Source organism: Heptranchias perlo, chromosome 22 (genome assembly GCF_035084215.1).
Source record: "Heptranchias perlo isolate sHepPer1 chromosome 22, sHepPer1.hap1, whole genome shotgun sequence".
Classification (NCBI taxonomy): Eukaryota; Metazoa; Chordata; class Chondrichthyes; order Hexanchiformes; family Hexanchidae; genus Heptranchias; species Heptranchias perlo.
Window position 1 is genome coordinate 4,166,589 of NC_090346.1, and position 20,074 is coordinate 4,186,662.

Here is a 20,074-nt window from a genome sequence, read left to right on the forward strand (position 1 = left end):
AACAGCACTGTGGGAGAACCTTCACCACACGGACTGCAGCGGTTCAAGGCGGCTCATCATCACCCTCAAGGGGCAATTAGGGATGGGCAATAAATGCTGACCTTGCCAGCGATGCCCACATCCCATGAATGAATTTAAAAAAGTTTGGACATAAAACGTACAGTGACATCCTCATGAGCTGTCAAACATATTCTGATGGATATAGAACCAACCTGTCTATGTATATACATGAAATACACACTATCTGTCTCAATATATATTACCAAGCTGCAAGAAGATAAAGCTAATCATTTGGGATTGTTAACCTACAAGGGAATGAGGGTCTGTTGTACCAGGCATTTGAATTAAGGTGTCTGATGCAGGTGCTGATTGACTGTTCCATGCTCAGAGCATGCCTGACAGAGAATAAATACTTTTGTCAGCTTAGCAGTTCTCTTCTTCTTGGATCGCTGCACAGCGAAGGAAAATGTAGAACTCCGTGGAACTTTGACTTCATGTAAAGCTTTTCGTCACAGATGTGTATTCCAAGTTATTAGAATTACTAACGCTTCAGCACTAATGTTATTTCAAAATAGGGACTGTGAAAGCTGCTGTGTATCATCTTGCTTCTGTTTAAATTTTACTTCTTATTAAAATTGATTTGAAACTTAGTCTGTTATTTGTTTGTTAGTCAGAGAGATCAGGAGCTAATGGTGGTAATCTGGATTTTTTTTTATTATTCACTCTGTGGCCCACTGTGTCAGATTACTGCACATATGGTCATGCGCGGTTCACAGGAAGCACGGGCTTGCTTGTGGAACTGCTCCTTTGCGCTAGGCAGAAGAAAAAGTATTCAGAAAGTCCCTGATTTGTGACATGTATAAAACTCAAATTTCCTGTACTTAGTTAGCTTACTGTACAAAAATAACCTACTCAAATAAAATTCCCTATCGATTAGCAAAGAAAAAAATACCCTAGATTTTACAACTTGACCACACAGTGTAATTCACAACAGTGAATCACATACCTCTTGGAGTGAGGTGCATGATTTATCCAATACTAAGAATTACACCATACTTCAGGCAGGATGTATAGGCTTTGGAGGGGGTGCAGCGCAGCGCAGATTCACCAGAATGATACCAGGCTAATTAGGAGGACAGGTTGCATAAACAAAGCATATATTCCCTTCAATACAGAAGATTAAGGGTTTTAAGGTGATTAAAGGATTTGATAGGGTAGAGAGAGAAACTATATCCTCTGGTGGGAGAGTCCAGAACAAGGGGACATGACCTTAAAATTAGAGCTAGGCCATTCAGGGTGATATCAGTCAGCACTTCTTCACATAAAAAGGGTAGTGGAAATCTGGAACTCTCCCTCAAAAGGCTGTTAAGGCTGGGGGTCAATTGAAAATGTCAGAACGGAGACTGATAGATTTTTGTTAGGGTTACGGAATTAAGGCAGATAGATGGAGTTAAGATACAGGTCAGCCATGAATGGCGGAACTGGCTCGAGGGGCTGAATGCTCTTCTCCTGTTCCTAACTTATAATTTAGAGATTAACTCTAACTTGCAACTGAATTGGGCACCACACCTAAATACGTCCAGGGCTTATTTGACAGGGATTTGTTTTGCTCAAATTGCTGGGGACTCCTTTTATTTGCTTTGAAATGTGGAACATTTTTCTCTCCCACCCAACCTCACTGCTGCAGTGAGGAACAACAGTACATGTCACTGAAATCACTGGAAGGCAACATCTGGGACAGGGAATATATGCTACTTTAGTGTTAATTTGGTGCAGTGGAGTAGCAATCTCAACTCTGAATCAGAAGGTTGTAGCTTCAAGCTCCGCTCCAGGACTTGAGCGCATAACCTAGACCAACACTTCATTGCAGTACTAAGGAAGTGCTGCATTGTCAGAGGTGCCATCTTTAGATAAGATGCTAAACAGAGGCCTAAGGGATACTAGCATGCCGGTGCTGAATTTTCAAAAGGCATGGTTTACAGAAATGGAGACCAAGCAGCAGTTAAATAGGAAGAGCTGGGTGAGGATTATTGCAAAGTGCAAAGGAAATGGGACAAAAAACTATGAAAAATTGTGGAGCCTTTCAAATCCCCGAGGGGTGGGGAAGAAAGAGCGTTTAATGCAAGAAAACCAAAATGGCTTCATTGGGTCTTAGTTAGGGAACTTGCGCTTTTAAAACAAAAAGGTATTTGAAGGCTAATAAATGAGTCTGTCGGACAAGGAACAGCATAAAAAGCAGAGTTAACAAAAAGAAATAGAATTATAGAATGATACAGCTTAGGAGGAGGCCATTCGGCCCGCAGTACCTGTGCCTGCTCTTTGAAAGACCTATCCAATTAGTCCCACCCACCCTGCTCTTTCCCCATAGCACTACAAATTTTTCCACTTTAAGTACTTACCCAATTCTCTTTTGAAAGTTATTATTGAATCTCCTTCCACCACCTTTTCAGGCTGTGCTATCATGATCATAACTCGCTGCGCAATTTTTTTTTCTCTCATGTCGCCTCTGGTTCTTTTGCCAATTACCTTAAATCTGTCCTCTGGTTACCGACCCTTCTACCACTGGAAACAGTTTCTCCTTAATTTCTCTATGCTTCATGATGTTGAACACCTCTATCAAATCTCCCCTTAATCTTCTCTGTTCCAAGGAGACCCCCAGATTCTTTCAACCCTGGTATAAGTCTGGTAAATCTCCTCTACACCCTCTCTAAGGTCTTGACATCCTTCCTAAAGTGTGATGCCCAGAAATGGATACAATACTCTACTTGAGGTCTAACCAGTGTTTATAAAGGTTTAGCATAACTTCCTTGCAGTTGGACCCAATGCCTCTATTTATAAAGCCATGGATCCCATATGCCTTTTTAACAGCCTTCTCAATATGTCTTGCCACCTTCAAAGACTTGTGATCGTACACCCACTAGGTCTCTCTTCCTGCACCTCCTTTAAAATTGTACCATTTTGTTTATATTGCCTCTCCTCATTCTTCCCACCAAAATGAATCACTTCACACTTCTCTGCATTAAATTTCATCCGCCATGTGTCTGCCCATTTCACCATTCCATCTATGACCTTCTGAAGTCTGTTACTATCCTCCACATTGTTTACTACATTCCTGAATCATCTGCAAACTTTGAAATTATGTCCTGTATACCCAAGGCCAGGACATTAATATATATCAAAAAGAGCAGTGGTCCCAACACAGACCCCTGGGGGACACCACTGCACACTTCCTTCCAGTCTGGAAAAAAACATTCACCACTACTCTCTGCTTTCTGTCCTTTAGCCAATTTTGTATTCACGCAGCAACTGACCCTTTAATCCCATGGGCTTCAATTTTGCTAACAAGTTTATTCAGTGGTACTTTATCAAATGCCTTCTGAAAGTTCATATACACATCAACTGCACTACCCTCATCAACCCCCTCCATAACTTCATCAAAGAACTCAATCAAGTCAGTCAAACACAATTTTCCTTTAACAGATGCATGCTGACTTTCATTTATTAACCCACATTTTTCCAAGTGTCAATTAATTTTGTCCCAGATTAATGTCTCTAAAAGTTTCCCCAACACGTAGTTAGGCTGACTGGTTTGTAATTGCCGGGTTTATCCCTCTCCGCTTTTTTGAACAGGGTTGCAATCCTTCAGTCCTCTGGCACCACTTCCACATCTAAGGAGGATTGGAAGATTGTGGCCAGAACCTCCACAATGTCCACCCTTACTTCCCTCAGATGCCTAGGATGCATCCCATCCTGACACTGGCAGCATCCTTTTCTTTAGTGAAGACTGATGCAAAGTATTCATTTAGTGCCTCAGTCCTGTACAGGTCACTCCTGCCCCAGAACGAGTCCCAATGCCCCAGCAATCTGAAGCACCCCCACTCCTGCACCATTTCTTCAGTCACATGTTAACCTGTCTTATCTTACTACTCACTAGCATGTGGCACTGGGAGTAATCCAGAGATTACTACCTTTGAGGGCCTGCTCTTTAACTTCCTTCCTAGCTCCTGGAACTCTGTCTGTAGGATCGCCACCCTTTTCCTACCTGTGTCATTGGTTCTAATATGGACCACGACTTCTGGCTGATCCCCTTTCCCCCAAAAAATGTTCTGCATCCGTTCAGTGATGTCCTTCACCCTGGTACCAGGGAGGCAACACACCATGTGAGACTGACATCAGCAGTTGCAGAAATGCCCGTCTATCAAATCCCCTCTGACCACTGCATTGCTACACTTCGCTGCGCCCTCTGTGCAGTCATTTGTCCAACGGTGCCGTGGATGTGCTCTAGACTACACTCCCCTGAGGTGTAGTTACCCTCATTGAAAGCCGGTTTGAGAGTGCTGTACTCCCGGAGGATTCCTGCATTGCTTTTCTTCAAATAGTACCATGGCATCTTTTATTTCTATCTGAGGGGACAGATGGGACCGTTATTTAAGGTCTCATCTGAAAGTCATCACCTCCGCCAGTTTAGCAGTACTCCACTGAAGTGTCAGTCTAGATTACGTGCTTTAGTCTCTGGAGTGGGACTTGAACCCATGACTTGCCAACTCAGAAGTGAGACAGTGATACCAATGAGCCAGGGCTGACACTTACCAGAGGTTGCTGCGGAACCCTTCAGCCTCTCGCGTTGCTGGTTGTGCCTCAAGCTGAGAAGCATCCCGCTTGAGCGCAAATAGTCAGACGTTCTCAGTAGCCATGGTAATCCCAGAAACTTGACGCGCCCAGGACCTCCCGCGCAGGTCCTGCACATCACAGATTTCAATTGTTCCCCCCACCCCCATCGCATTCTAATCTAAACAGGTATCCCTTGAACTAATACAATCAAACCCAACTTACTGACTCCCCAGCTTGCACAGATACAGAGATACCAGTCCTCAGCGATGCTACCCAACCACCGTCACCCCCTCCAATTCTTGCCCCATCTCTCCCGAAGGCTCACTGCATCTCGAGGCTCAATTCCTCAATTCCCTCCAAGGTTGAACTCCACACACTACTGGGGTGCTATTAATGATCACCTAAAATGCTCGGGCTTGATAGGGAATACCAGATCTGGCTTCAGGAAACAGAGGTCATGTTTGACAAACCTGATCCAGATTTTTGAAGTCAATAAAATGGGAGATCCGGTAAATGTCTTTGGCTTGGATTTCCAAAAGATTTTGGCAAAGTGCCACATGAAGGACTGCGTGCTAAATTAAGTCCCATGGTGTCACGAGTGATATTGTGAGATGGATTACAAATTGACTAAAGTACTGTAGTCGGGTTTAATGGGACTACTTCCCAATGGGGTCGCCACTAGTGTGGTGCCCTAGGGTTCAGTGCTGGGTCCCCTTATGCTTATTAAAGATCTGGAGCAGGGCATAGATGGCAGAGTTACTAAACTTGCAAATGGTACTAAATTGGGCAGTAGAGTCAAAACCTTACAAGAATGAAATAATTACAACTGGATTTGGGCAGATTGAAAAAGTAGGCCAAAGACTGTCAAATGTTCTCTAATGTAGATAAGTGTGCAATTATACAAATATGTTACCAGAATTAAGGTACTGCATATGCTATTAGTGGGTGTAGACTAAAAGTGACAGGAAGATTCTGGGGGAGACCACTCCATAAAGGTTCGAGTGTAGTGTCAGAAGGCTGCAGCCAAAGTGAACAGGGCTCTTGGATGTATTGCCCAGATTGTTCAGTATAAAACCAGAGCCATGACGACTTTGGTGAGACTTCATTTAGAGCATTGCGTACGTATTTCCACCCCCCCTCCCCAACCACCCTCAACAAGGAAGTAAAGAGAAAGTCATTGAGGACAATCCTTGGCCGAGGTGCATTAAGCTGCTAAAGAGATAGACCTCGTGCCTTCGGTTTGGATTCGCTGAAAAAGGCACATAATTAGAGGATCTGCTTCAGGTCTTTACAACTATTAAGGGCATCGATATGATATCAGTGGGAAGACTGTTTGAGATGATAGGGTCAGGTATAACTAGCGGCCAACAATTTAAATTGAGAAAGCATAGAATGAGGTTAGAGGTGCAGAAGTTTTATTTTTTTTCAGCGGATAGACGACCTGTGGAATAACAATCCAGAACTGGTAATGAGGTCTGACTCCTTGCCTTCCTTCAAGATGGAGTTAGATGCAGTTTTGGAAAACTACAAGATCACGGCTGAAGGAAGGTAAGATTTTGGATAGTAACCATGTGCTTCGGACCTCCTGGGGCTTGCCTGATCACCTCTGAGGAGTCGGAGTAGAATTTTTGACAGAGGTATTGTAAGGATTTAGAAACTGACATCTTTACTGCTTACTTCACCGTCATTCCTTGTGTATTTGGTATGACCTGGTTTAAACCTATAAAGAACTGTTGATGCAGCAGATGAAAAAAGACTGTTGGAACTTGCAAGCAAGTCAAAAGGCAATCACATCAGGAGGTGATTATCAGATTAAGGAAGTGCCAGTACCTGTGAAACAATAGGAAAAGCAGAACTGGTAAACAGATGGCCCCTGATCGCATTAACCATTTAAGCTGCGTGCAAGACATCTCACGTTCTTCTGTGATACCGGGTAGGAAACAAAGGTTAACCTGATCAGCAGCCAAGTCAGAAAGCAGACAGTATGCATACTGCCTGATAAGGGAAGATTAGTTAGGCTGGGAAGATGCCAACCCCGACAGTTTCGATGGTTCAGGATTCGGGTGATTAAAAAGGTATAAAAAAACGCAGACAAAAAATAAATCTAGTGCAGAGACACCAGCGAAGAACATCGAGCTGAGGAAAGGAAAGTTATGCCCTCTGCCAGGGACTGAACCGATAATAAGGCTCAGATCTCCGTATATACGCTTGCTTAGACATTAAGTGTGTTAAATGTTTGGATTGGAAATCAATAAAATCACTGGTAACCATATTGGTGTCAAGACTGAATCTATCTTACAGTATCCTCAACTGCTGGAGGTCTCCATGTTTTTGTTCCTCTCCCAGGAGGTGGGGAAGGAAAGTTTTCAGACATGGGGATGAGTCCTGCAAGAAATAAGCAAGCATGTGTAGACCTGATGGCCTTTACACATGCTAAGTACATAATATAACATGTAAAAGATCCTATGACACTATTCAGGGAATAAAACAGCAAGTTTGCTTGGCATCCTGGCCAACAATCATCACTCAAACAATGTCACCAAAAACTGATCATATGCGGTGCACAAATTGGCTGCTGCATTTGCTTACATGTGATGTCACTTCAAAAATAATTCATTGGCTGTGAAACAATTTGGGACATCCTGTGAATGTAAAATGCTTAACTAGAAGTTATGCAACATATCTCCGCAATTAAAACAGCAGTACTGGTTACATCAGATCCAGTCACACTTTTTCAGCATGGAATTGCACAAAACAAGCTGACAAGTAAAAAACAAGTTTGATGGTAACATCATCATATTTACCTTTAATCACCATAAGCACAGTTTGGGGCTGTTCCAAAGAGATTGCCAATCCTAAAGCCTTCAAATATTTCTTCTCATGCAATAAATTAGATAATTCTTGTTGCCTTTAAACAGAAAGATTTGTTTTAATGACATAAGCACCCGAGATTGCTTTAGGCTTGTGAACATTACCGACTAAAAGGAAGGATGAAGAAAAGATAGTAAGACATTATGTTTCTTTTTCTATCTAAAAAGGTCACCCCTCACACATTATTACAGTTGTTGGGTTCTAACAGCTGTCATCAACTGCAAATAGTTACACAAAAGCACCAACAGTTAATGCTCATGCCTCTCTTCTTTCCTCCTCCCTAGTGGTGGGAAGAAATAGAAAGCCTCTATTTCTTAATTATTCTAAATTTTTGTATGAAATATTAATTTACTTATCGATGGAAGAGCAGGTGAACAGCTCACAGACCCCTCTGTTGCACTTTCCTCCTCAGATTGGGATAATACTCACTATAGATGGTACAAGTTTAAGGAGACATCTCATTCTGAGCAGTAATTGCCTTTACACATGAGCAGAGTAATTAGAATCTTTAATAATTGCATGACTTGAATCAATCAAGTCAGAGAGTGCATCAATTACTAGCACAGGAGAAAATACTTATCCTGCATGAATGGACACTTTCATACAGATAAGCAGGTTAAAAACATAATTCTCTGTGGCTTAATAATGCTGCTCCTTCCTCATCAGTCAGAGCGACAGTAGGGGCACTACAAACAGCCTCAGCACTCTGAAAATAGGGGAGGGAAAGTCTTTGTTTCTGCTCCTGATCGCTATTCAGTGACTCCTTTTGGAAAGTGCGCATGTGTGGGTGACAGTTGATAGTAAAATCTCTGTGGTGCCCCCACGGTCAAATAACCTACCATCACTCTTTTACAAAGCATTTGGACAGTTACATGGGTAAGATGAGTATAGAGGGATATGGGCCAAGTGCAGGCAATTGGGACTAGCTTAGTGGTATAAACTGGGCGACATGAACATGTTGGGCCGAAGGGCCTGTTTCCATGTTGTAAACTTCTATGATTCTATCACTCACTATCTAGGCTAACACCGAGAATTAATATTTGGGCAAGGTACTAAAGGGGCAACCAGAGCTCATGGAACCATAAACCAACAACAGTTAGGGCCTTTCGGAGAGGATAGGACAAGACAGGAGATAAAGTAGGCTTTCATTAGTGATTAAATAAGATTGTTCTTTGTATATTAATGGTTGCCCTACACACTATGGCAAGATAATAAAACTAACTGAATTGGCTGAATTTCAAGATTTCTATACACTATGCAGCAACTCCAGTCTTGAGATCTGGCTACAAAGACTAAGGGGCACAACTAAAGAGTTTGTGGGTGCTCTCGGGTGAGTGCAGATACCCAATTTGAAACTTGTTTTACTATAAAAATGAAATATTAAAAAAAAACTGAGCCACGTCCTGGGGTAATTTTAACCCCCAAGGATGGCGGGTTGGGGGCAGTTAGGAAGGTTGAAAATTGTAAAAATGTTAATCTCGACCCCAACCCGCCCACTTCAGGTTTTAACGGAGATGGGTCGATGGGCCGGCAACCAATCCGCTCTCAGGAGGCGGGTCGGTCATCTTTTAAAGGAGGCTGCGGGCCTCCATTTTAATAACTTTTTAAATTTTTAACTCCTGGGCCTTCTGATTCTCACCACGCAAGAGGAGGCGAGACAGGCCGGGTCAACAGGTATGTGCCTTCATCGCACCGCTTGTGGGCCTGGAGGAGCAGGAGTGTTTTCTCCAGGCCTGACAAGCTTACCTGCCGCGGTCCCACACATAGGATCGGCTTTCCCACGCGCGCGCACGCACACACACACACACACACACACACACGCACACACATCTGATCCCGATGTCTCCGACCCACCACCGATATCAGCCTTACCTGGCATCCGCTCTCCGCCCGCTTTCCCGCCCGACAGGTAGCCTGTCAATCTGGCTGGCTGTCGCGCGGGAATCCTGCTGAAAAAATTTAAAAGACGTCCTGAGGTCAAAATCGTCCCCCACCCCCACCATCGCCCAGAGTAAAAATCCAGGCCCGTGTCTCAAACAGAAGCTATGTGGATCATGAAGAAATAATCCCTTTTGGAATATTGTATTTTAATACAAATTAATTAAAGAGACTTACTCTTCCCCCATTTAAAAGAATGAAAGCAGTATTTTCTGAATATTTCCTGTATAAAAAAAACCCCAAAACACATCAATTTCATTAGATAACACTGAGTACATTTGCACAACAAATCTAAATTTAATAGTTTTACTTTGCACCCGATACCTAAATCTGAATTCAGAGCCCAATCAGACTTGAGAGCAAAGTGGAGCGAGAGTCCATGTAAGAAGTTTCACTCTGCTTTACTCTCGAGTCAGCTGGGGTTCTAATTCTGGATTTAAAGTTGCACCATTTTACCGTCAGTGTGACTGTTTCCTACCAAGCTAAACTTGTTTAAGCCCTTAGATATTGTTCAAACTCACTTCAATACTTGCTCTTCCTGCTTGGCCTGCTCTTCAGCAAGCTCTATCTCAGTCACATCCTGAAGCACAAAAAAGAACATTTAATTGGGATTTTTCTGTTTTAAAAGCAGCAATAGGGCAACAAAGCTAGTCACACTTGATCCTTTATGTCTCCCCATGCCACCCTGCAATCACAAGGTAGCTCAGCAGAGATGTCAGGTGCTGTACTGATAGAAAGTTGTAGTGTGCCTTTGGAGATGCCAACAGCATCTACCCATCTGAAATTGTGAATGGTCCAAGATGCACAAAGGGGAGAAAATAGGGGAAACAGGTTTTAAGTCACTTTCTTTTTTGTGAAGGATATTGGTGCAGGGGATTTAAACGCTTTCCATTCTGGCCACCTAGTGTTAGCATCAGCACTCGGGTCCACTACAGCTTGAGTAAAGCTCCTGCCACTTTGGCCAGCTTTAGGAGGAGCAACAACTACTGCACATTGCTCACGCCAGCCTCTCAACTGAGATTGCTGATTTACTGCCAAATAATGCTGAATTTAAGGCAGTTTAGTGCTTTAGCTCCAAGCAGCTGGATTCACACTGCTCAATAAGTACAGTCAGCTGACAACCTTTGTCCATTTAGTCATAGTTGGATTCAAACAAAGGCCCCAGAGAAAAAAGGCCAGTACCCAAAGTGCACCGCTCAGTCCCCTTTTGCAATTAAGAAATAAATTCCAACTGAATCAGAAGTACTTGATGGGAGTTTCACCTCTATAGTGTACATTGCAGTAGTAGAGGATGGATCCTGCCCCACCCACAGAAGTGAACATCACGAGCAAATGAGATTCTCCTGCTTCTTGGCTGAGAGTATGGTAGCAGAAAAGGAGAATGTAAAAAGGAGAAAAACTGTAGTGTTGTTGAAAACATAGTTTAGTAAGTTGCTCAGAATCCATATCAGTGATTTCATTTGTCATACCTTCCAGATAATTATGCGCGAGTCTCCGGATCCAGTGACAACCAAATCATCTTTCTTGTTACAATGGAGACCCCACACCTTACCCTCATGGGCATCTAAAGTTTTTATGCATTCATTGGTTTTGATGGTCCACAGCTTCATTAGGCCATCAGACCCACTGCAGATAAATCAAAAACATTTAAAAATGCTGGATGAAAGTATCAGTTTACAATAAAATTGTATCAAATCCTTTTGCACCCAATTCTGATCTGATGGTTATTATAATCAAAAAATTGCATTTCACCAAGTAAGATCTCACTGTATATCCCCCCAAAAATATTCTCCCCTCCTTATTTTTCAATGGGTGTGAACCCCCCTCCAGAGTTCAGGGAGATTTGGACCAAGGCGGGGGAGGGGCGGGAGAATGGGTTACGATATTTGAAGAGACCCCATTTTAAAAAAAGAGAACCTATCTGTGCTAATAAGAATTCTTCATTCTGAACAGGCACTCATTTCTCCAGGTTTGTCCCTAAGATAAGGTATATCATAACACATAGCAGGCATTGCAGGTAAATGTGGACACTTTTATAATGTGATTATCCATAGCCCCAGTTCACTTTTCACCATATATATTAATGACGTCGATGAAGGAATAGAGAGTTGTATAGCCAAGCTTGCAGATGACACTGTCAGGAGGCACAATAAGTTGTGTGGATGGGAGCAGGAAGTTACAAAGGGACATGGACAGACTAAGTGAGTGGGCAAAACCATGGCAGGCAGAATTCAATGTGAGGAAGTGTGACGTCATCCACTTCTATCAGAGAAAGACAAATCGGCATATTTTCTTAAATGGTACTGTGAAGGAGCAAAAGGTTGGGGTGTCTGTGTCCACAAATCACTAAAAGCTAGGGCACAGGTACAAAAAGTAATTTAAAAGGCTTCAGTTGTACAGAGCCTTGGTCAGATCCCATCTCGAGTACTGCGTTCAGTTTTGGGTACCGCGCCTCAGAAAAGATATAATAGCCTTGGAAGGGGTACAGTGCAGATTCACCAGAATGATATCAGGGCCTATCGGTTTAAATTTTGAGGTCAGGTTGCATAAACTTGGGTTGTGTTCCCTTGAGCTTGGAAGGTTGAGAGGTGGTCTAATCAAGGTAATTAAAATTAAGGGACTCAATAGGGTGGATATAGGGAAACCATTTCCTCTGGTGGGAGAATCCAGAACAAGAGGGCATAGTCTTAAAATTAGAGCTGCGCCATTTAGGAGTGAAATCAGGAAGCAATTTTTCCAAACAGGTAGAGGAAATCTGGAACTCGCTCCCCAAAAAGGCTGCAGATGCTGGGTCAATTGAAATTTTCAAGCCTGAGATTGATAGATTTTTGTTGGGTAAGGGTATCAAGGGATATGGAGCAAAGGTGAGTAAATGGAGTTGAAGTACAGATCTGCCAAGCTCTAATTTAAGGGCGGAACAGGCTCAAGGGGCTAAATGGCCTTCTCCTGTTCCTGTGATACCAATGCATTTTGAAATGGGATGTTGTGACTCACCTATTATTTTTAATATGTAATAGATTTTATAACCGTACCTTGTCAATAGCTGAGTTCCACGGCTGACAAAAATAGTTTTCAGCACAGAAGCATCATGACCTTCAAATGTCTGAGAATGCAAACAGTGAGGTAAATGAAACTAAGCTCATCATCCTGTAAACAGTACTGTTATTTATAACAAAGACAGCCAAAAAATATACACCAGCCCTTTAATAATTATCTACTACTACAAACTTAACCCAGTCAGTGCAGATCAAATAGGGACAAAGGGAATTTGCACAAGACCTCAAACCAATAAATGGGTTGGTGACACAGCTATGCAGCAGAGTAACACGAAATGTTGCCAATGATTTTCTACAGTTAAGTGGATGGATGAATAATCAACCAGTCATTATAGGCGTTCTAAAATGTCATTAGCACAGTTCTGGCACCATGCTGATTTTTTGAATTGCTTTGCTTCAACTAGCAAATCTCCCCAATGCATTGTCCTGGCAAGTTGGAAAATACATAATAAGAGTCACCAATTTATGCTAATGGCACAAGTTGTATGTTTATTTAAAGAATACTGTAGGAGTGTTTGTGATATTATCAGGGTAGAATTCATTGATTATCTGTGAATTTGCATGGAAGCCATAAATCAGTGGCCTTGATTACTATTAAAAGTTAGTTTAACTGTAGTTGATTTTATTGCTCAGCTTTTAAAAAGAGACCAGGACACAGGTAGTTTGAAGGCAGGTTTTAAGGACTGTGTGTATCTGTTGTGGGGAATTGGGAGTGAGGGAGGGTATGTGGGTTGGTAGCATTGGTAGTGCAGTCCTAGGGCTTTGGGAGCATGGTCTTAGGGTGTGAAGCATGTTGTAAAGGTCCAGAAGGGGAACTTTGGAATGTGGAAGCACCAAATTGGGCAGCCATGATATGTGAAAGCACTGAGCAGGGATACCAAGGACTTCCCTGCCACAAATGGGCTCCAAACAGTGACTTCTTAAAATTGTTTCTCCATTTGAAAAAGGCTAAAAGTACAGTTGCTAGAAAATAGCTTTTGATACGGGGGAAGTCGGTGGGGGGGTGGGGGGTGGGGAAGAGGAGGAGAGGAGAAACAGGGCTGGAGGCCTCACAGTCAGGTTGAGGTCAAAGCAATCTGATTATGGAGGGGCTGAGATAGTAGAGGCAGGAATTTGAGGTCACGTCAGAAATCATCTGGTTGGTTGTTTAGCTACGGAGGGGCGGCAGAGAGGAGAGGCAGGTTAGCATCAGGCTATAAGCCCTATTTTAGCATTACCAAGGCGAGTGGCGTTGTAGAAATCTTAGTGACACAGCTGGGAGGTCCATGAAGATAGTAAGCAATATCGCCATCTACCTTGGAGCTCAATCGTCAAGGACTCAATCAGAGGAAAGCCAAATGAATAAGCAAGTTTCATTGTGACAGACAAGCATGGCAGAAAGAATGAAATGTTACTTAACAGAAAGTGCAAGCATATGCAAGATACTTCATGTATTATCAATCTGTTATGTATTAAACTTTAAATGATGATTGTGTGTTTCATTGAAAAGTCACAGTAATTCTAGTACCTGTTACTTCTGTAGGCGATGCTGTGATAAGTATTTTCAAGTTAAAAGAGTCACATTCTGTGATTATAAAATAGCAGCTATTTTATAGTTAGAATACAATATCCCGATTGTGCAATTTGGCCAACAGGTTACCATTAACCGCTAAAAATGCTTTCTGAAAATTTTCTTCAAGTACCTTTTATTTTCCCTCCATAATTGAAATTATTGATCCAAAATAATAAAAAAAATTTAATCATGTGATGGTGAAAAATTTAATTTTATTAATTAAATTGTTAGTGTATTTTAATGCCTTCATTGAAGTTTTTAAATGAAGGCCTCAACCTTTCCCAAAAGCCTGGGAGTGGACTTGATATTTTTGCCGAGAGGTGTGATCTGTGATCTGTGATCTGTGATCTGCATTTGGATTACACAGTCTGAGCATGGGCAATGTACCCAATTTCCCAGGATGCTTCAGTTCCAGTCAACTATACTGACGGAATATTCTAGCAGTTTCAAAATTATCTGAAGAAAAGCAAGAAGAAAAATTTCAAAATCTGCATTCAGGTAAAACTTATATTGAGTTTTTGTTTAAAAGCAAACTGAAAGGCTAACACGCATGCACACACCAAAATACAAAACACTAATTTCAATGTTTACAGAATTCCCCCCCCAAAAAAATCACACGACAGTGCTGCCACACATGGGATTCTCCCCCCAAACAAATACAGTCACGTCTATGCCCTGCCTCTCTGCAACCCCACCCCCCCCCCCACCCCACTGCTGACAGACACCAGGGGCACGATTTTAAAAGTGCGGCGGGTAACCCAAATAATAAAAACTTACTGTTCCTCATGCGATTGCAACTTAAAGCTGCGCAACGGGCAGTCTGCGCACCCACATGACCTGCTGTCAGCTGGAGCGTCTCAATTTGCTCCAATGGCTTTTGCTGAAGCAAGGAGACAGAATGGAGCAGCAGAGGGGCTAGACAGCTCCAAGATACTTGCGTCCAATGCAGGAAATGTTTCAATGACCTAACTGGGTCAGTAAAAGTGAGTACACTCATCATCACATGAGGGCCCATCATCACATCTTAGTGAGACATCCACCAGCGCAGATACTCACACCTCGGTGGGTCCGAGTAGTCAAATAGTTGGGTTGGCACCTGGTGAGCCACCACACACAAGTGAGCGTGAGCAGACACTGATGGCAGGGGCAGCTGTGGAGCGTCTGAGTCGGTGGGAGCTCTCCTCTCCAGGCTCTGCGCAGCTGGACGCAGATGCTGAACCCCAGGGGCCATCCTTTAAAAGGAGAATGATCGAGGGACAGCAGCACATTTGCGAGGTACTGGAACAGGTGCCACGCACACTATCCACAATAGTGTAGAGGATGGAGGAGTCCAAATCCTGTATTAGTGGAATGGTGGCACAGATACGTGCGGGAATGTCTGAGATAGTGGCGCAGGTGAGTTCAGGAATGTCTGCGATGGAGAGAAGGCTAGCCTCCATTGAGCTTTAAGCACGGCTCACGAATGGGTCCATTCAGGCCCTGACAACGGCCATTCGGACTCAGGGTGAACAACATTCTGCCGCCTTAAACAGGCAGACAGAAACTTTACAACTGCGCTTACAAGGCATCACACATGTCCTCCAAACTGTTCTCCAGCAGGGTGGTAGGAGTGATGTGGGCCTGGCCCAGGAGAGGGTTAAGAACATAAGAAATAGGAGCAGAGTAGGCAATACAGCCCCTCCAGCCTGCTCCGCCATTCAATCCGATCACGGCTGATCTTAGACCTCAACTCCACTTTCCAGCCTGATCCCCATATCCTTTGATTCCCCTAGAGTCCAAAAATCTATCTATCTCAGCCCTCCGGGGTAGAGAATTCCAAAGATTCACAACCCTCTGTGAAGAAATTCCTCAACTCAGTCTTAAATAGCCCACCCCTTATCCTGCGGCTATGCCCCCTAGTTCTAGACTCCGTAGCCAAGAGAAACAATCTCAGCATCTACCCTGTCAAGCCCCCTCAATCTTATTTGTTTCAATTAGGTCACCTCTCATTCTTCTAAATTCCAGAGAGTATAGGCCCATTCTACTCAACCTCTCGTCGTAGGACAACCCTCTCATCCCAGGAATTAATCTAGTGAACCTTCATTGCACCGCCTCTAAGGCAAGTATATCCTTCCTTGGATAAGGAGAGCAAAACTGTACACAGTACTCCAGGTGAGGTCTCACTAAAGCCCTGTACAACTGTAGTAAGACTTCCTAACTCTTGTACTCCAACCCCCTTGCAATAAAGGCCAATATACTATTTGCTTTCCTAATTGCCTGCTGTATCTGCATACTAACTTTTTGTGTTTCTTGTACAAGGACACCCAAGACTCTCTGAACACCAACATTTAATAGTTTCTCACTATTTAAAAAATATTCTGTTTTTCTAGTCTTCCTTCCAAAGTGAATAACCTCACATTTTCTCACATTATACTCCATCTGTCACCTTCTTGCCCACTCACCTGTCGATATCCCTTTGCAGACTCTGTGTCCTCCTCACAGCTTATTTTCCCACCTAGCTTTGCAGAGTCAGTAAACTTGGATACAGAACACTTGGTCCCTTCATCGAAGTCATTAAAATAGATTGTAAATAGCTGAGGCCCAAGCACCAATCCTTGCAGCACCCCACTAGTTACAGCCTGCCAACCGGAGAATGACCCGTTTATCCCTACTCTCTGTCCTTCAACCAATCCTCCATGCATGCTAATATATTACCCCCAATCCCATGAGCCCTTTTATGTGGCAACTTATCGAATGCCTTTTGAAAATCCATATATACTAAATCCACTAGTTCCCCTTTATCTATCCTGCTAGTTACATCCTCATAAAAATCTAACAGATTTGTCAAACACGATTTCCCTTTCATAAAACCATGTTGACTCTGCCCAATCATATTATGATTTTCTAAGTGCCCTGTTACCACTTCCTTAATAATGGATTCCAGCACTTTCCCTACTACTGATGTCAGGCTAACTGGCCTGTAGTTTCCTATTTTCTCTCTCCCTCTTTTCTTGAATAGCAGGGTTACATTTGCTACCTTCCAGTCTACTGGGACCATTCCAGAATCTAGGGAATTCTGGAAGATCAAAACCAATGCATCCACTATCTCCGCAGCCACCTCTTTTAGAACCCTCGGATGTAGGCCATCAGGTCCAGGGGATTTGTCGGCTTTTAGTCCCATTAGTTTGTCCAGTTCTTTTTCTCTAGTGATATTGTTTTAAGTTCCTCACTCTCATTTACCCCTTGGTTCCCCACTATTTTTGGTATGCTTTGTGCTTTCCACTGTGAAGACAGATACAAAATATTTGTTTAACGTTTCTGCCATTCCCTGATTCCCCATTATAATTTCTCCTGTCTCAGCCTTTAAGGAACCAATGTTTACTTTTGCTAATCACTTCCTTTTTACATACTTGTAGAAGCCCTTACAATCCGTTTTTATATTTCTTGCTAGTTTACTTTCATATTTATTTTCTTCCTTTTTAATCAATTTTTTGGTCGTCCTTTGTTGGTTTCTAAAACTCTCCCAATCCCCAGGCTTTACTCTTCTTGGCAACATTATAGGCCTCTTTCAATCTAATGCTCTCCTTAACTTCTTTAGTTAGCCACGGGTGGATCACTTTTCTTGTAGAGTTTTTATTTCTCAATGGAATGTATATTTGTTGAGGATATTGAAATATTTCTTTAAATATTTGCCATTGCTTTTCAACTGTCAAAGCCTTTAATTTAATTTCCCGATCTGTCTTTGACAACTCGCCCCAATGAATGGCGAAAGGGGACGTGGAAGTGGGGACGCCACCCAAAGCACACCCACGTCTCACCCCTCTCAACCAGTACCCGCAATGCTGCCTCCTCTCCAGGTGGCCAAGTCTGCCCCTGCACAGGTGCAGGTGGAGCAGTCTTTGGCGGGGCCCTCATGGGCTCCAAAACCCAGAGGGCGTCGGCAGAAAGCATCTAAGCAGTCAGGGCATGAACATGAGCAACCTGCCACTACCTCTGCTGCAGCCACAGGGGATGCACCACCTGGAAATAGTAGGAAGAGAAAGGCTAAGCTTTTGTGATCACGAAGGGTATGCACAAGGGTGTCTGACAGACTGTCATGTTTGTCATTTATATTTGGTTTTTGTTAAAGTCACATTAGATGTTATCATTCTCACCACTGCTGCCATGTCTTGCCCATTCCTCCCATTTGCTTCATCATGAACAGCAAGACTTGATGCCACCAGTGGGTGACTTTACAGTGGGTGTATGTGTAGTTGCAGGACTGTTTTGAGAGTAGGGGGGCTGCAGGGGGATGGTGTTAGCACTGCTCTTTCTAGGTGGTGTGAAGACTGGACTATTCTCACTTTGTGATCTCCTTATAAGAAGCGTTCAAATATTAGTGACTCCCTGGCCTCACGAGCAGCCAGGTGAGCCGCTGCTCTGCCGTAGGGTTCCTTTTCCTCCTGCTCCTCAATGTTCATGGTAGATGTGGATACTGGATGAGGGCATGAGGCCTCATCAACCGATAACCCTCTCTGTTGCACCATGGACACAACACACTACTATAATTCGACCCACTCTCAATGGTGCGTATTGAAGTGCTCCCCCAGACTGATCCAGGCACCAAAATTGCATCTTCAGCAGTCCTATTGCATGTTCAATGACAGACCTGGTGGCGATGTGGCTGTCGTCATTTCGATGAACCCACCTGTGCAGGGGGTATCCCTTGTTCCTGAGGAGCCAGCCCTTAAGGCTGTTTGGTGCGTGGTAGAGGACTGGGATGTTGGATTCCCTCAGAATGAATCATGGCAACTGCCAGGGAGTCTTGCACACACGTAAAGAAATCATTTCCCGTGGTCACAAACGAGCTGCGCATTGATGGAGTGATATCCCTTTCTGTTGATGAACAGTCCTGGCTCGTGTGGAGGTGCTCGGATTGCTATATGCGTGCAATCGATTGCACCCTGTACCCGTGGGAAGCCAGCCACAGAGTGGAAACCCACTGCCCTCTCCCCCTGGCTGAGGACGTCCATGGGGGAAGTTGACGTAGTGCGACGCACTGCGAAACAAACCGTCGGTGACATGTCTTATGTACTTGTGGGGAGACGACTGAGACCCTGGCGATGTCACCGGTGGCACCCTAGAATGATCCGGAGGCGAAGAAATTGAGGACAATGGGGACTTTAACTGCGACGGGCAACGAGATGCCACCAGACCCAGCCAGGAGCAGCTCGGCATGAAGGAGGCTGCAGATGTCTGCAGCCACCTGGCAACTCACTCTCAGCCTCCCATAGGCACTGCTCCTCAGAGGTCCAGGAAGCTCAGCCTCGGTCAGTAGACCCTCTTACGAGGGTAGTGCCTCCTGCGATGTCGGTCCCTCTGTTGTTCCCCTGTGCTCGTGCAGGTGTCTGAGGGGCACCACTGTGTTGTGGAGCTGCAAGTGGCGGAGGTGCACGCCGTGCCTGGCGAGGATGGCGATGTTCCTCCTCCTCGGATGTATTCATGAGTGCAGCCATTGCGCCCCCCCATCCTGATGGTGTCAGTTTGAGGGGGTCCGAAAAGTTGGTAAATATGTGTTGACGGAACAATTCTGAGCGTGAACTAAGAATTTTCAGTCTAAACACAAAGATCCCCCAGCCAAAAGTTTGTCTGAGAGAACTGAGTGCCCTGCTGCAATAACTCACCTTTTATCCCCATCTGTCAAAATGGCCAAATGGCTGCCAGTTAAAGCCCGACTACTTTCCCATGGCGTGCTTCACACAGCACGGGAAACACTTTCAGTAGCTGAATTGTTGGTCTAAATATCATCCCATCGGCTTTAATTGCCGGCGGGACTTCCGGGTTTGGGAATGGCGTGCGCACCCAGATGACTCTGGGTCGTGCGCGTTTTTCAGCGGGTTGGAGCCGGGATTCCTTCCAGCTCCAGAAAAACCCGATTTTCTTTGCCCCCCCCCCCCCACTCCCAAACTTTCATTTTAAAATAGTGTCCCAGGAATCCATCAGGGAATGAAATCTCATATTCAGCCCCTAGTTGTGCCAAAACTCTGGTTCACCTACCACAGTTGTACCAAACCCCACTTTTCCCCTT

The 20,074-nt window shown here is 43.9% G+C and overlaps 1 protein-coding gene across 3 annotated transcripts in view; it reads right to left on the reverse strand.

The window, feature by feature from the left end:
- tbl3 (transducin beta like 3) overlaps nt 1–20,074 on the reverse strand; it is a 62,581-nt gene that overhangs the window by 17,602 nt on the left and 24,905 nt on the right. For 2 of the 3 annotated variants that reach the window (XM_068002836.1, XM_068002837.1), the window contains exons 16-19: nt 12,453–12,523; nt 10,890–11,046; nt 9,942–10,000; nt 7,416–7,519 (exon numbers count right to left, since the gene is read on the reverse strand). In XM_068002836.1, coding sequence (XP_067858937.1) covers nt 7,416–7,519; nt 9,942–10,000; nt 10,890–11,046; nt 12,453–12,523 — 391 coding nt within the window. Of the gene's footprint in view, nt 1–6,025; nt 6,442–7,415; nt 7,520–9,941; nt 10,001–10,889; nt 11,047–12,452; nt 12,524–20,074 lie in introns of those variants that run through there. The other variant, XM_068002838.1, reaches the window with a different exon arrangement.